The following is an 18,126-nucleotide window of genomic DNA, read 5'->3' as shown; positions in this document are numbered from 1 at the left end:
TACTACCCTCTGCTGCTCTTTCACGTGGGTACTAATGATACAGAGAGCACACTAGAAACAATCAGGGAAGACTTCAAGGCCTTGGGCATGGTGGTCAAGGGTCTGGGAGCCCAGGTGGTCTTCTCATTGGTCCTGCCGATTAGGGGGAGGCACAGGAGGAGGAGCAGAAAGATTTCCCAAATTAACAACTGGCTATGCCGCTGGTATTGGCAATAGGGTTTTGGATTCTATGACCATGCAACATGGTTTGAAGACCAACAACTGGTGGGGAGAGATGGGATTCACCTCACCAAGCGGGGCACATTTGCCTTTGCAAACAGGTTAGCTAGCCTAGTAAAGAGGGCTTTAAACTGGGTAGAAGGGGGGAGAGGGGGTGTGATACACACAGGGTAGACAACAAAACACAAGTTGGGTTGGGGGGCCTCCAACAGATGCATGCAGTTGGGGATGTGCATTTGGGACATGGCTATGTACGACCCCTGCACACCCTTCCTGGGAAACCTGCAGGCATGACCACCTCTTTAACATGCACATATACCAATGTACACAGCATGGGGAACAAACAGGAGGAACTGGAGATCTGTGTGCAGTCGCAGGGCCATGATCTCATTGCAATCACGGAGACATGGTGGGATAGCTCACGTGACTGGAATGCTGCCATGGATGGCTATGTGCTTTTTAGGAGAGACAGGCCAGGAAGGCGAGGTGGTGGAGTTGCTCTTTATGTGAGAGAGCAACTGGAACGTATTGAGCTCTGCCTAGGGATGGAGGAGGAGAAGGCAGTTGAGAGCTTATGGGTGAGGACTGAAGGGCAGGCTAGCATAGGGGACACTGTTGTGGGTGTCTACTACAGGCCACCTGACCAGGAAGAGGAAGTTGATGAGGCCTTCTATAGACAGCTGGAGGTAGCCTCACAGTCACAGGCCCTGGTTCTCATGGGGGACTTCAACCACCCTGACATCTGCTGGAGGGACAACACAGCAAGGCACAGACAGTCCAGGAGGCTCCTGCAGTGCATCGATGATAACTTCTTGTCACAAACGGTGGAGGAACCTAAAAGGAAGGGTGTCCTGCTGGACCTTGTCCTTACCAACAGAGAGGGACTGGATAGAGATGTGAAGGTTGGGGGCAGCCTTGGCTGCAATGACCATGAGATGGTGGAGTTCAAGAAACTGCAGGAAGGAACTAAGGCTTCAAGCAGGATTGCAACTCTGGACTTCAGGAGAGGAGCGGATGTTGGGCTCTTCAGAGATCTAATTGGTGGAGTCTCTTGGGTTAAGGCCCTAGAAGGAAGGTGGGTCCAGGAGAGCTGGCTAATATTCAAATATCACTTCCTCCAAGATCAAGAGCAGTGCATCCCTATGAGTAAGAAGTGCAGCAAAAGGGGCAGGAGACCGGCACGGGTGAGCAAAGAGCTACTGGCCAAATTCAGACAGAAGAAAGTACACAGAACGTGGAAGAGGAGAAGCTACTCGGGAGAATTATAGAAATGCAGTCAGAGTAGGTAGAGATGTGATGAGGAAGGCTAAGGCCCAGTTGGAATTGAGTCTTGAAAGGGATGTTAAGGACAATAGGAAGGGCTTCTTCAAAAACATCAGCAGCAAGAGGAGGACTAGGGAAAATGTGGGCCTGCTACCGAATGGGGCAGGGGCCCTGGTGACAAGGACTACAGAGAAGGCAGAATTACTGAATGCTTTCTTTGATTCAGTCTTCACTGCTAAGCGCAGCCTTCATGAATCCTGCAGCCTGGAGGCAAGGGATAAAGTCTGGAGAAGGGAAGAGTTTCCTTTGGTTGAGGAGGATAGGACTAGAGATCTTCTGGGCAGGCTAGACATCTGCAAATCCATGAGCCCTGATGGGATGCACCCACAGGTACTGAGGGAGCTGGCGGATGTTGTTGCCAAGCCACACTCCATCATCTTTGAAAGGTCCTGGAGAACTGGAGAGGTGCCTGCAGACCAGAAGAAACCCAATGTCACTCCAGTCTTCAAGAAGGGCAAGGAGGAGGACCCAGGCAACTATAGACCAGTCAGCCTCACCTCCATTCCTGAAAAGGTGATGGAACAGCTCCTTCTGGATGTCATCTCCAAGCATGTGAAGGAAAAGAAGGTGATCACGAGTAGCCAGCATGGATTCACCAAGGGGAAATCCTGCTTAACCAGTCTGATGGCCTTCTGTGATGAAATGTCTGGCTGGGTAGATGAGGCGAGAGCAGGAGACGTGTACCTTGACTTCAGCAAGGCTTTTGACATCCCATAATATCCTCCTAGAGAAGCTCAGGAAGTGTGGGTTAGATGAGTAGACTGTGAGGTAGATTGAGAACTGGCTGAAAGGCAGAGCTCTGAGGGTCGTCATCAGTGGCGTTGAGTCCAGTTGGAGGCCTGTGGCTAGTGGAGTTCCCCAGGGCTCAGTACTGGGTCCCATCCTGTTCAACTTTTTCATCAATGACCTGGATGAAGAGACAGAGTGCCTCCTCAGCAAGTTTGCAGATGATACCAAGGTGGGAGGACTGGCTGATACACCAGAGGGCTGTGCTGCCATTCAGGGAGACCTGGACAGGCTGGATAACTGGGCGGAGAGGAACCTCCTGAGGTTCAGCAAGGGCGAGTGCAGAGTCCTGCACCTAGGGAAAAATAACCCTAGGCACTAGTACATGCTGGGGGCTGACCTTCTGGAGAGCAGCTCTGCAGAGAAAGACCTGGGAGTGGTGGTGGACAACAGGTTGACTGTGAGCCAGCAATGTGCCCTTGTGGCCAAGGAGGCCAATGGTATCCTGGAGAGCATTAGGAGGAGTGTTGCCAGCAGGTCGAGGGAGGTGACCTGCCCCTCTACTCAGCCCTGGTGAGGCCTCTTCTTGAGTACTGCATCCAGTTCTGGGCTCCCCAGTATAAGAGATACATGGAGCTACTGGAGAGAGTCCAGCGGAGGTCTACAAAGATGATCAGAGGGCTGGAGCATCTGCCCTATGAGGAACAGCTGCAAGAGCCGGGCCTCTTCAGCCTGGGGAAGAGAAGACTGGGAGAGGATCTTATCAACGTGTACAAGTACCTGAAGGGAGAGTGTCAAGGGGATAGGGACAAACTCTTTTCAGTTGTCGCATGTGACAGGACAAAAGGCACTGGGCAGAAACTGGAGCACAGGAAGTTCCGCCTGAAGGTGAGCGGGAATTTCTTCACCGTGAGAATGATACAGCACTGGACCAGGTTGCCCAGAGAGGTTGTGGAGTCTCCTTCTCTGGAGATCTTCAAGGCCCGCCTGGATGCAACCCTGTCTAACATGCTCTAGGTGACCCTGCTTGAGCAGGGGGGAGGTTCGACTAGATGATCTCCAGAGGTCCCTTCCAACCTTACTGATTCTATGATTCTACGTTAATACACAAGAACGATAAGCTATTCAATTAAATTGACCTTTAATCTTGCTATATGTTGTAAACAATGATCTTAGCTCAAATCATCCCTTACATATCCCACCAACTTATATATCACAACTGTTACGAATTTCTCTACATATTTTACCAATTTGGAGCATGTACACAGATACTTGTTTTCTCTCAACCCCTAATCAGTGGCAAAAAGTGCATTTTAGAATTTTTGAGTATGGGGATGCATCTGCAAGTTTAGCAAGCCTCAGAGATGGGGATTGTTTGGGCATACAATATATTCATTCTTCTTTTCCAAGCAGAAACATTCCTGCTAGTAATCCACATCTGCCTTATTGTCTGCAAGGCAGGTAAGCAGATGGGTGATGATGCTGTCTCCAGCAGCACTGCAGCTCACTCAACCCAAGGGTTCTCCACCTAATACACACTGATTATCAGCAATCACTTAACCTTTCCCTACTCAGTGATGAACTTAGAAGAAAGTCTCTTTGGAGGCACAGGTTTCTTCCTTCCTTAGAAGAGAGGCTCTGACTGTATTTTGCAAATCTAGCTTTTTCTGTAGTTCACAAATAGCACAGGATTAATTCAATGTTTACTTGGTGCTCTAACTTTTAAGATAGATACAGTTCTTTCATGGTTCTCCCACTCCTACACTACCTACATAGGCAGTGCTGCATTCAAGGCACTTGAAATAATAATCATTTATTTTTCTGTGGTCCCCCTCTTTTCTAGGTCTTCAATTTTGCTTACTACAGCCAAATGGACTTCAGCCTTCAATTGTTGCCTTCGTCCTCAGCTCAAGAGAGCTGCTAAGAGGACCACTTTATCCCAATCCAAATTAATACACTGGCTACCTTATAGCTTTACATCCAGGATCTGGGCTATGTATATATATGATTTTCCGTATACAGTTATCTGAGACAAGGTAATCTACAGTTAATTAAAAGATGCTAAAATAATTATCGTTATTTTGGTATTATTGCAGTCTCAGTCTGTTCAAACAGCCTTATATTTTGATCAGAAAAGGTAACTGAGTGGAATCCTGCAAATAAGATCTATTAAAGCAGAATCCATCAGGCAGAACATATTCCTCTCTAAACACTTTTCTCTCTCATATACACAGAAGAGCATAGTGAATGGTAACTAGAATGCTTAGAAATATTTTAAAACAGTATTTTATTAAATCTCTATCAATGGACAAGAAAAAGCTTCAGTTTTGATAATCTTTGTCTTTTAATCCTTCCTCACTAAAACCATCCATTCTTAGTTATTATTCGCTCATAATAACTCTCTGGATTTATTTAATCAGAGTTGACAAAAACCATTTCCTGAATCCCCGTCTACACACAGTTCTAGTATGCAATTCTCTTAACCTTTAGAGGACAGCCTTCACAGATTGCCTGTACCTCAAATACTAGAACTTATTTCCACATTTAACATAACACTCAAATGTTTAATCTTTTCTACATCTAGTTAATTGCTACTGTTCTACTGTATGTACATTAAGGGGGCAGACAGCATGAGCAGTCTGTGCTCCAAAACAGGCGAGAAACTCCTGCCCCCAGAGCAATGCCTCAAAGAGCAGTGATGGCTCAGCAGCACAGCTGCAGCTCTGCACACTCCCTGCTTCAGGGCAAGCTGCCTCCACCAGTTGTACTGGCCACAAAGAAATCACGGCCCCACTAACCAGTTCAAGTACGTGAGAGAGGAATAGCAAGTATGCATATCCCACATAAGTCCCTAGGTCCATCTACTTTTCTCTCTTCACTTTTGCAAAGAAGGATGCCTGCCAGACAAGAGCTTATTCTTCTTCTGCTTATACAAGCATGCTCTGCAGAGTGTAAATTTACAGCTGTTAATCACAGTTCACCCCCTCCTGCTGTGCAAATGACAAATCAGAATTAGGCTTTTTTTTTCTGCTTGCGTGCTGAAGAAATGATATACCGTAACACTAATGTCATATCAGTATATCATTTCCTTTCAACAAGTATCAAAACATCTTCTATTTTTTAATATATCACAAGCATAAACCATGACCAATATATTCAAATATTAAGTTCTGCAATACATACAAAATGGATTTGAAATACTGAAACTTTTAAAGTGCCTAAAGTGAATAATTTTTTGCTATTTTGGACTTCTAGATCAGATTAGAAATTAAATTTCATCGGAATAAGGCAAATACAACACAGATTCCTGGTGTAACTACTCATTTTTGGGAAAAACCACCTTTTGGACTCTTAATTTCATGTTGTTGCTGTCACCAACAAAGCATAAAAGTATGTAGAAAATCATGCCTGTGTAGAGTCATTTAATGGACCCCATTTGCTTATGTACTGTTGTTGAACTATTTTTGAGGTCTGAAACACATATTTTTCCTTTAAAATATGAATGATGTAAGAGTAGCTCTACACAAAACTTCGAAACTTCCAAAATAACAGGAGAAAACAAGCTCCAGTATGTGGACATGTTGCTATTATCACTCTCTATGGTAAGTGAGATACTCATTTGGGGGACAGAGTTAGAAGCGTAGTAATGAATTAGTGAAAAGAAAACAATCCTGGGAGAAGTTTATTTATGCTGGGAAGACTGCAATTTCACAGAGCCATTTCCCCTATGGCCTAACATGATCCTGACTCGCAGAAGAAAGTAAGCTTAGCACTCAAGCAGGTAGATTTTCACTCTTCAGTCTAACAAAGCCCAATAAAAAAGGTTAAGGAATATTTCTCCTTCTGTAGCTTTTAAAAATGGAAATACTCAAGTGCTTTAATTCCCTTTGGCATCAGCATCACCAAACTTCAGCAAAGTACTGCCATGGGGAACAGTAAGGAGCAGAAGGCTACAGGTCCAGAATTCAGAACAAACAGCATCACCTAATGGCAGAAATTCAACGTTGCAGTTTCTACAGCAGTTTCCTCTCTCCCCCTAAAGAGACAAAGAAAAATAGGAGAAAGGAAAGAGTAAGAAAGGAAGAAAAAAAAAAAAAAGAAAAAAAACCAGCCTCCTTCTAAAGACTTAAGTGCAGTGATATGCCCTCGTGCTCCAACAGCAGTTTTAGCAAATAATTTTTGGGCTAGCAGAAGGTATACTGGTTGAAGGCAAACAGGAAAAGAGAACCAAAGCCTCATAAATGCTTTTTTGATAAGTTTATGCCAGGCTGAAGCCTCTATGACGTTACAGCTCTACAGAGCCTAGTGAAGGAAAGCCATGGGAGTAGAGGGAGTTAACTAACTGAACCACACTAACATGAAACTGAAACTGAATACCAGACCTCTCTAAACACATTTTTAAACTTCTGTCCACCTCAATGCAGCTCAGATTCTGGTGGAAAACGGCACTGTTAAAGTTAATATCAGAATTCAGTTGTATGCATTCAGTGACTTAAATCCTGCTTGCTGATGAAGGGTAGGGGATCTTCCCCCTGTCCCTAACATAAAGAGTCATATAAAGCTTCCTTCATTTCCTCCTCACCCTGAATGTAGCACACAGAGCATCACTAAAACCAACAGCTATGCAATAACTCCATCACAGTAAAAGTAATCTATCACATACGCCATTCTCCATTACTTCCTCAATGATACTGTTTTACTGGTGTTTTCAAAATACGAACTACCATATTACAGCAATGATGGCCAAAGTCAAGATCAGAAAAAACAAAAAAATCTCATTTCTGTTTTCTTGGGTTTTTTTGCTTGCACCTATATTTAAAAACTTTAAGAGTCTCATAAAAAATATAAGTTCAGATACTTCAGTATTTCACAGTAACCAAAACTAGAGTAAATACTTGAGAAACAGATGAAAAGATGACCCATTCTTGTGGCTCAGATAATTAAAACAGCATACGCTCTTTAAATGGAAAGGAAGAAAACGTATGTATCCAAAAGCGGTGACCAACACTTATAACATCAGCCCATTGTGCAGTCTGGTGCAGCTTTAAAAAATCCTACGTGGGATGTCAGTTAAGGAAAGAAAGGGAAAAATTCAAAGTTCACGTTGATATTAGAACAATGGAAAATGATATAGAGAATGATAACAAAATTCCCTGTTACAGTAGTGGAAAATATATCTCACTCGTACCTTTCACCAGCAAAATCAGAAAGAATTTGGAATAACAGTTCAGATCTGAGCTGGCGAAAAAGTATTCAGAGGCAGACATTCCTCCATGTATCCTGGTCTTGCCCCCAGCAATCAATAATACCAGCAAAGAGCAAGAACCATGGAACCATGGAAATACAGGCTATTTCAAGTCTTAAGTTTCATATTAGGCACATCAGAAGGTGGTTATTTTAGTAACAATTTTCCTAACACTGAGCACCTCAACCAAATTCAGTTCTTATTCACCTCCTAAAGTGCCAAGAAACAAATGTGGTTGATACAGTGCTCTTCACTTAAGAATCATATATAAAAAGAAATTCTCTCAATATATTAAAACACTTTGGAAGTTACCAGAATTGTAACATCTTATGTCCTACTAAAACACTTGAAACCAACTTGGAGAGCAACTCACAGAATCCTTTATAGGCATCTTTACAGGCCTCAAAACATCAACCTGGAAAAAGAAATGATGCAACTGATCAAGAAGATCTGCTTAAGAAAACAGACATCTTCTGATTTTAGTAGCTTTTACTAGGCCATTTGCCCAACAGATGCTGAGATTCTTGAAAAGAGAACAGGCTTGCAAAGCTCAAGACAACAATTCTCATGTCCATGCATGAAAGTCCATGTATCCAAAAGGTAAAACACTAAGAACTGCCTGCAATATCTGCAGGACATCTGTATCCCATCCATTATAAAGGTATGTTGGTTCATGTTTATATTTACAGAAATTACTCCAAGTATCCAAGACTAGCACACAGGCACACAGTACACCTTTCAGAAAAGACACTCCAAAAGCACTTAAAAAAAAAAAAAAAAAAAAAAAAAAAAAAGTTTGCATTGGATCAGAAGGAGAACTTTTTCAGTAGCTGCTCATTTTAAGCAGGCTTATAAAATATCAGTTTCAGCACTCAGGATAAGCGCTTATAAAAAGGTCTGGTCTACTAAAAAAGGATGCTTCACAATGAACATAATAATATACAAACTGACCTTTGTATTTGTAAAAGATGATGATCACAGTAATCCTCCATATAAAGTAGACCAATAAAAATAAGTACTAGATAGGAAGTATGGTACCCTGCATACGTCAACTTAGAGACTTCACTTAATCATTGAATATACCCAGAGAGCTAGTATATAAAGATGTCTTCATGTACTATGCAATTTAAATACCACCTAGAAAGTCATTAAGAACATAAATAAACAAAGCTCTTCATTAAACTTTGTGACTGTACTTAAGTTCTTCCCAAGTGAAAAACTCCAATGATTAAAATCTCAAGTGAAATTGAGCCAGCAAGTCACAAGGACGATGAACTAGACAAGTCACATGCAGTAATTGGATCAAACATACCATTTGCCAAAGATGTGGGGGGTGAGTGAGGTGAGGGAGAGAGGAAGAGAGGAACAGGACAACAAACATTAAATTGCTGCCTAGAAAGGCGCAGCTTGACTAAATGAAGCCCTGAATTATTCTTCTAGCAACAGATGAATAATACTGGGATAAATATAATTCGGCACTTTGTAAACGATTACATTATGAACACATCTGTGGTTTCAGGGAAAGAAAAATAACTCCTTTATTAATCATACTGCATCAACACTTACAGAGCTCATGATTTTTAACATTTTCAAGCATTTTGATGAAAATCTTTAGTGGACTTGGCACTTATTTTAGTCTTCAAGATTGGGATGCAGCTAGCATGAAATGTGCAGGAAAAGGTTGGCAGGAGATTTTGAGGACTAGTATAAAAGCCATGAGACAAGGACTTGAAACAGTTACCTTAACATGTCACAGCAGACATTTTTGAAGACACTCTGGAACCTGAGACACTTTTCTATTTGTGCCACCTCAATACTAGTTAGGTGACAGATTTAATTTCCATGGCAAAACCTAAGATTTTAAAGCACCTCTGTGAGACAGCCCACTTTAAATTTTACTGCTGACTTTTACAATGCTATGTCCAGAGAAAACTTATTAATTAAAGGGCTTAGCCCAGCAACTGTCTGAAAATGCTCTTGTCCTCATCTAGCACAGCATTAAAACATTAGAATTGCCCTAGCCAAACATTTTAGCTGGTGGAAACATGCAGAACTTTTAGCTAAAAGATCAAGTTAAACATGCAAGAGCTACCACTTCACAGAATCAAGATCCTAAATGCTCCTCTTTTTTTGTTTTTCTCAACTCTAAGCTAAGAATCTCTTCTATTTTAGGCTGATGTTTAACATCAGGAAAAAATAATACTCACTTTTATGTAGTTTTCTAGAAGAAGAAATCAAGGTTTATTTCTCTCCTCTTTCAACATCATTTATAGTTAAATGTGGGATGCTCTTTGTTGTAGGTAACTCCAGGCCATGTCATGCCAAGAATAATATATTTAGCTCAAGTATTTAATTTAAACCTGAAAAAACAGAACTGAAATAACATGAAGTCTTTTTGAGAAACTTACATGACAGAGGCAGTTAACGTGGGTAAGACTTGTTATCAGGACTGCTGGGAGTATTTTAAAATAAAAATTATCTACAGTTAAATAAAACAAGGTATTTGTCTGTGGTTGAAATTTTGTATTTTATATCACTACAGCAAGAGGTTTAAGTTAAGAATCCAAATTGTGACAACTTGATCTATGAACGCTGGCACCTTTTTCTAAACAGATTCTAACTGGATTCATTGCACACCCTGCCCCAGTGAAGAAAAGAAAGGGAAACTGAATTCCAAACAAGTCAAATCTTGTTCATATTTTCAGGCAGAAGAGTTTTCAAATTAGCAAGCTAATCTTATATAAAACACTTTGGCTTAAGTGTATATGAAAAAAATCCAAGTTACACTAAACAATATCCAAACCTTTTACTTGCTCTTTTTGTCACAATTGTTTTTAATTCTAAAAGTACTTTTTTTGTTCTCCCAAAAGACTTCCTTCCTCTACTCTGCACTGACAAAAAACAGGGCAATTACATTAGAAAAAGCATTGCTGTAACCTGAAATGAAGAACAAGCATGTCAAAAAATTTCCCTCACAAATCATTTGCCTCAGAGTGATCCCATTCAGGCATGAAGGTGCAAGGCACAGGTACCAAAGACAACCCTGCTACTTCATTCCTCCCCTCACCTCCCATAACATAACTTTGCCAATGAAACAGACATATTCTGAGATAAGTATCATCTCATTAGATCCATCAGCATTGCCAGTATCTAAAATGTCCTTGGCATAAAGGTGTGGATTTCATTCTTTACCTCTAAGGGAATCAGCTTTGTTTATAGGCAGCTGATAAAGAGAGACACCTCAAAAATGTACTTGTGTGTATTCACCATTCTGCAGAGGACAGAGATTCTTCAATGCACATCCAACTGACTCAGAGTACTAACTTTACTGCTAGACAAAATAAACAGGTAGCAACGAACTGTTTACCCTACCAGTGACAAGAGCCTGTTAAAAACTGCAAAGTGAATGCAAACAGGTAACTGCACCAATTCAAGTGCGTGCTTTGTTCTTACAAATTTAGAATTAACCTTGCATTCAGAAATGTCACAAATTTTCCCTTCAGGATCCCTCTCAAAAGGCAACAGTACAGAATGATCTCAACACACTGATATTCTGCCAGCTGGCTGCTTCCTCATTGCAAGGAACACAGCTTAAGTCTAGCATATAGCTTATCTCAGACAACTGCAACCTGCAAGAACTGCTTTCATAAAACAGAAACCCCCCGCAGTTCAGGTTCCCCAGCTTAATCTTAGCAGTAATAGTGAAATCCAAGGGGAAAAAGAAAGAAAAAAAAAACATAATCAAACTTCATCATGCTTTCTACTCCCTTTCAATTTCTTATTTACTGACTCCAGCAAGATTATGTTATTTAAGTCCATGCAATTTCTCTCTCTTCACAAGGAAGGTAAACAGTGCAGAATAATGCCAACATTATTCCTTTGTATTTCAAGTACTGATGATACATATGATTAAACTTAAGTATTTTAAACAAGGCAAATTGTATAAATGCCTCAAAAAAGAAATAGCCTAAGGGAAAAGAAATAAAGTTATGCAGAAAACTACAATCTGTCACAGTAAGGCAGAGAATTAGTCACCTCACTTTCCAGTAGATACTCCTGTAAACAAAGAAATATAACTGCAAATTAATTGCCACTGCCAGTTTTACATTTGTTAGATTTCTGTAACAGAGGACCGTATCTTTTATACTTCATTTTCACTAAGCTTCTTTCAGAAGTTTCTTTAACAAAAACAGTTCTACTATATTGAATGACCATACCAAGCTGGGCTTTAAAGTGAGAGTGGAAAATAAGTTCTTAGAAAAGTCTCCCACATTTCCAACCCTCCCTCCCCCCAACAAGAACACAGTATGTATTCTTCCCAGATGGTAAAACTGACATGTTAAGAAGGCAAAACAAACAAGGAGAGGAGAGCTGGGAAGAAATTTTGCTTTTTCCTTTTAATAACCTCATTCATCTCCAACTACGAGGCAAATCCTCCATTCCTTGCTCAGCTTGAAAACCCACCTTCTTCCTTCCAGTACATTTAATAGAACCATACAAAGCACCTCTGTGAAAGGGCCACAAAAAAATCAAAATACAAACCACGTCACTGTCCAACACCTGTGATAGTAGCTCTTGATGTTTTTTTCTCCTACAGAGAGAGTGTCAGTAGGAGAACTGCATATTCACTCCCAGTTTCAACATGCAATGAGCTCAACATCTGGTGTCCTACGTATAGCAGTTGTGTGCGTTCTCCTCTCCTTTCCATGTGTGCAATATAGGGCTGCTCAGTAAAAAAAGAAAAAAAAAACATCCATACCTTATAAGGAGTGACTGTTACTGGTTGCTGATGTGTAAGTATGACAGCACTCAGTAAAAAATATGCAACGGCAATCCATGTTTATATAAGGCACATTATAGAAGCCAGCACATACTGTTAATGTTATATTGTTCAATGTTAAATGGCCCAAAATTAACATTTCATCAAACACATCTCTTACCAACACCAACCCATCCAGCCTCACAAAACATGCAAACAGGCAGTAAGCCTAGCAACAACTATTTTAATAATTGCATCTCAGTTTACAGCTTAAATGTGTTCCCCCTCCCTTGTACCTTAAGAGCTTATCACAATAGTGTAAATAAAACCATGAGGAAGAAAAGATGTAAAGAATGCATTCCTAATGCTAACAGAGCACAAGCCAAAGAACACTTCTTCTAAAAGCAAAGAATGGTTTTTAAACACGAAATGCAGAAGCAATGAATCTCCAACAAGAGATCTTTCTGTTCTGAAATACTACAACAAGATTTAGCACCACTGCCAAAAAAAAGAGTGCACTAATCCCCTGCAATTATTGATTTTATAGCAGGTGGAGATCATAAACAGAGAAAGAGAAGTAGTCTTTGCAGAGCAATTATCCTCCTGGAACAGATATTCTCTGCTGCTTTAACTCTGCTGCTTCTGCTCCACACAGCAGGGCTACTGAAGCCATCATGCTTCAGGACACGTCCTGCTTGTGGCATTGGGCTGGCCCAATATCCATCTCCCAGAGAATAAGCAGGCTGTGACTGAGCTCCACAGCAAGCTCCTAAGCGCAGCAACTCAAAGGGCTTAGTTCAAGCCACCATTCAAACCCTTTGAGGACTACTTATGTCTTCAGAGGTCAGGCAGACAAAGCAAGATTCACTAGGTTATATGAAAATAATAAAGACAATGTATTTTTATTCATGCTTGATTATTAGTAGTGTATTAGCACCTTTATTAGTGCTTTATCATTGTTACCAGGAGAAGGGCTCTACTGGGATCAGAAGTTATAGGAAAATATTAAAGAAAAAAGTGAAAATGCTAGATCATTAAAAAGAATCAGAACACTAACAGTGCTGTTGAAAAGTCCTGATGATTGATGTGCAACCCTTTAATGCCAGGCAACCAACAAAAGTGAAGAAAAAGTCACTTCTTCAGCTTGTGGCTATAATTTACATGGTAAATCACACAAAAGCAACAGCAAATAGCCCAAGATCTCTCAGAGGTGTTGGCCAAGCACTCATTTGCCATATAAGACACAATCTAGTTTGTATTTCATTACTTCTGATTGAATGCAGTAAGTAAATGCTGTGTAAATATAATACTATACACAGAAATCTTGCATTTGTGAGATATTATTCTGAAAAGACATGGAAATCAGGAACTAATTTCCTTTTCATTTGGTTCTAGGTCTGACCCAAGCACCACTTTGAAAAAAATCATTCATATCTCAAAGCTTCTGTTTTCAGATTTGTGCAATGGTATGCTATTTGCTCTCTTTCCACAAACATGCATTCATATATGCAAACTGCCTTGAAAGTGAAAAGTCCTTTTATTGGAGCCAATTTAAAATGCATGAAATATATTGAAGGCGCATACACGATATTATAGTATTGGCATTTCTGAAATTTCAATGGCACAGTAATGTCCCATGATATCACACAGAGGAATCTAAGTAACTTTCAAGACAGCGTAAAGCAATAATATTTCCAGGCAATTTAAGGCAAGTAAATACCCAGCTTCCATTGAAAACAGTAAGTCTGCTTGCCTAATTGCTCCAGGGCCTTTGAAAATCCTAGTCAAAATGCACAATAAGCAGTAAATCAACCCTTTAAAAACGAAAGCAAAACCCCCATTCCCCCTGCTATAAGGTATTCTTGCCCACTAAAACGCAGTTCACTTCCACAAGCACCTCCTACATCATAAAGGGTCACAGACAACTATACAAACCCAAAGTGATTAATAGGATTAGTAATACTATTCAGAAATATTAATATCATTTATTACATAGAGTAATATGAATTTTCCATCTGTGTGGCTACATTAGTAGCAACTGTCAATCCAAGAGAGCAGCATTGCTGAGATTTTCCATCTCTGCCCTCCAGAAAGAAAGGGAAGAGCTGAAATCCCCCCTCCCACAGAGTCTGAAAACAGCTTGCTGCCATTGTAAAAAGTCTACCTTGGTAGGCACTGCAGCAGTTGAAGCCAGATTTGTACAGTACAAAAGAAAAGACTCTGTAAAATAAAGTCACAAGGTCTGTAAAATAATAATAACAGGAAAAATATTTAGGAAACAGAAGCTGCTAACAAAGATTGATCTTTCAATATTCAGTGTCTCCAGATTTTCCTGGCAAAATACAATTAGACTCAAATTATCTCATCATTAGAAACTGCTGGCATAGTAAAGCAGCATTAATTGCTGTATATTTGGTACTTGCTGACATGGGTCTCATTTGTGTACCTTAAGAAAGAAGTAAAAATACTCTGCATCTCCTTTACTCCTTCTCTGATACAACCCTTCTTTTATAATTTGCATTTTCTAGCCTAGAAACTGGTTCCTTGAAAGCAGATGAAAGCTTTTGATTTAAATTCAGAAAACAATTATATTCTCTATTCTCTAAAATGAGAAACCCACAATCAAGAACTAGAGAAACAAAGTTTTCACAAAGCTGAAGTCATTGTATTAAGCAACATAGTTTTGCTTAGGACAAGTAAGAAGAGTAACTTCCACGATATTCTGCAATGCATCATAAGACATTTTTTCATGATGGCTTTTCTTGTCGAAATTAGGTTAGTCTATAATGTCTAGAGGAAAGTAGCATATTGTATTATATTCAGAGAAAGGATTTCATAGTCAGAAACATGCTGCTGTTCCTCCCTTTTCCTCTCTGAGGAAGCAAGACTAACTTTCCAAAAAGGAATTCTAAAGACAAAAGATTCAAAGTGATGCAAGCAGATCTACATCTAGAAAGTGGCAGATAAATTACAGCACAGTACAGAAAAGGAAATAATAATAAAAAAAAGAGGAATAAAAGAATAAAAAAGCAAATTCAAAGATTAAAAATGAAATTCAAGCAGCAATTCCCATTCATTTTCTTTCAAAGTCTGGCTGAGGTTTAGTCTCAGAGATATTTTCATCTTAAATGAAAATAAAGGAAATAGACCTGTCCTATAGCTTTGCAGACTACAGGACAGAAAAAAGATGCAGACTGATTGACATTACATTGTTATTATAAAGTTAATATATCTACTATAGAAAATATGCATAAACTTGATTTTTTTCAAATACTAAGGCAGTTGCTTGCTTTTTGCAGCACTGATTTTAACCTGTTTGTAGATCAAAGGTATATTTTAATCAGTGATTAAAGTCGTAAACAGATGTATGCATCTGTTTACATATCAGAGTTTTGGGAGAAAAAAAAAAGAAAAAGAAAAAGATAATTTACCTTGTCTTGGTTTTCCTTATTTTTGTAACACAAATTTCCAATCAAACGAATGAGATGAGATTTAAAATCCACAGCTGGATGTGAAATTTCCTCCTGCTCTGTCATAGCATGTATGGCAGTGAAAATATTTACAGCCTGTTTCCCAGCAAGATGAGTTAATCTCAGGGTATCTGAAGAAAATAAAATATTTTAATAAATTACTACATGAAAATTAGTCTCTGCACAGCACTTTACTGCCATTTTAAAATTATTAGTTTCAAAGTTAATGAAAAAAATTTCAGATATTGAGCAATACGTCTAAAGAATTTTGAGAATTTATTTTCTTAATTTGTTATCTTACTTTGTTTTAGTACAACCATATGAGGGTGTCTCAAAGTCAGAAGGTATTTTTACATCCTTTTTACATATAGGCCTAGCTCAGATATAGTGTATGAAGGCTGATTCCATCCATCTCCACCTGCAGTGTCAGAACTTATGAACTGTTCGTGATTCTGACACTATAAATACAATCCGGTGTTTGCTTTGTTGTTTGAAAAACAGAACTTATCTAGAAAACTTACTTTAGTTCAAGCTCCTCACAGCAACACATACTAATTATGGAATTACTTTGTCCTGTTCTCCAGTCTGTTTTGAGTTCAGTAGGGGGAGAAAAGATTTGCAGTTCATCTAGCACCTTGCATCACCATCACAGATCCTTGACTGACTATCATAATCCTGTCAGCTGGGAAATACTAATGCTCCCGTAGGTTAAATGCTGTTTTAGAGCAACTAGGATTTTTCTCTTTTTCTGTCCATTTAGAAGACCTAAACAAACATGTAGGACAGTCAGTCCAGAAAGAAATGCGAAAGAAGGGAAACTAGAATGTGTGAAAACAGCACTTCATAAAAAGACCACATCCAGAAAAAGTTGAAGTTGCACGAACATCTGATAGTCCATACAGCTGAGAAGTTAATTTACTAGAAGTTGTGCCTATATTAAAAAAATCCAAACATTAAAAATATAAATATTTTCCCCCAAGAGCCCTGCAATACTAATAACTGGCCCAGCGTAACATCTTCCCAAAGATGCTACAAGCAATTTGCACTGGAACAATAAAGATGTAGCAAAATTAGGTTATGGTATAGGGTAAAACAGTAATGAAGGCCTATGCTCCTTCTGCTCCAGAGGTGACAACATTCGAAGTGAAATGGACAATTGACTTCCTGGATTTGCATTAGAAGAAACTTTACAGGTCCTCATATTACTGTTTCAATCACAGATGGCTGATGAAAAATCTCAGTGTCTTCATGACAGTATAAATAGGTAACTAATTTTTTGGTAGTTTTCAAAAAGTTGGATTTTTTTTTAATGCTATGCTTTAATAAAGCCTACTGGCCTCCTGTATGAGAGCTACCACTTCTCTTCATTCAGGTTTTTAGAACTGGGCAGAACAAAACCACCTCCTGACCACTGGAAAGATGAAAAACAATCTAAGGCTAGTAGCTCCTAAATAATGTCATCAGAAAACAGCATTTAATTCAATCTTCTCTCACAGAAATTCATTGGCTCATGTAAAAGCATGAGAATAGACATCCTTCTTGGGACATTAACTTTAGGCTTCTTTTCCTTTTGGTCCTAGTATCTTCCTTGCACATGAACACAAAAAAAGTTTAGTGGTCTTCCTAATCTGTGTCCTGCCCACAAAAGGGGCTCCTAAATGGAAAGATTAAAAAAAAAAAAAAAAAAATTTTTTTTAAAAAAAAAAAAAAACACCAAACCCCCAAACACCCCCACCCTTCTCATTTCACTACAGTGCAGACAAAATGAAATGAGGAACAAACCTATCTATCTGATCTGGATAAAGAGGTGAAGCAAAAGAAGACAGCCAGCAGTCACCTTCCACGTATGATGCCAATCGCAAGAGAAAAGTGCTCCTCTCAAATAGGGCACATCCAACAAAACACAGCTGCCTGCTGGGATGTCACCCATTCTCTCAACTGAACACTTCAGTCTGCCATTCTTCCTTGTAATCCCGAAGAGTAATCCTTCCATTGAACTCCTTAGTTCAAAAGACCACCTCCCTGGTGATACTATCCAAACACTGTGCAATCACATTATTAATAGTGCTAAAGATACCAAAACTGCAGTATCGCTGTCTAACTTAGTACTGCCCTTCTACTGAAGATAGAAGAACATTCCTTAGTTGATGCATCATTATTTTTCTAATCCTTTCTAAAACTTTCAAATTTTCTAGTAACCATAGACTAATCTAGACTCAGTCTTTTTCAACAGATCAGTTTGTCATGAGATTATTTGAAGAGAAGAGCTGCTTCATCAGAAGATCTCTCCATTAAAAGAAAATCTTTTAAAACTTCCTCAGTTCAGGAGTTAGCTGATGTATAACAGAGTTCTTCATCCATTTTGCTAATCTAACGACTACAGA

At 39.4% G+C, this 18,126-nt stretch overlaps 1 protein-coding gene across 1 annotated transcript in view; it reads right to left on the bottom strand.

Annotated features, from left to right (window-relative positions):
- The window catches only part of ATXN10 (ataxin 10), a 108,965-nt gene that overhangs the window by 38,013 nt on the left and 52,826 nt on the right, over window positions 1-18,126 (bottom strand). The window contains exon 9 of the mRNA XM_062570825.1: window positions 15,704-15,873. Coding sequence (XP_062426809.1) covers window positions 15,704-15,873 — 170 coding nt within the window. The remainder of the gene's footprint in view (window positions 1-15,703; window positions 15,874-18,126) is intronic.

The sequence above is a fragment of the Rhea pennata genome, chromosome 1 (genome assembly GCF_028389875.1).
Source record: "Rhea pennata isolate bPtePen1 chromosome 1, bPtePen1.pri, whole genome shotgun sequence".
Lineage (NCBI taxonomy): Eukaryota > Metazoa > Chordata > Aves > Rheiformes > Rheidae > Rhea > Rhea pennata.
The sequence above is the reverse complement of the archived record's forward strand: the minus strand, read 5'-3'. Positions and strand labels throughout refer to the sequence as shown.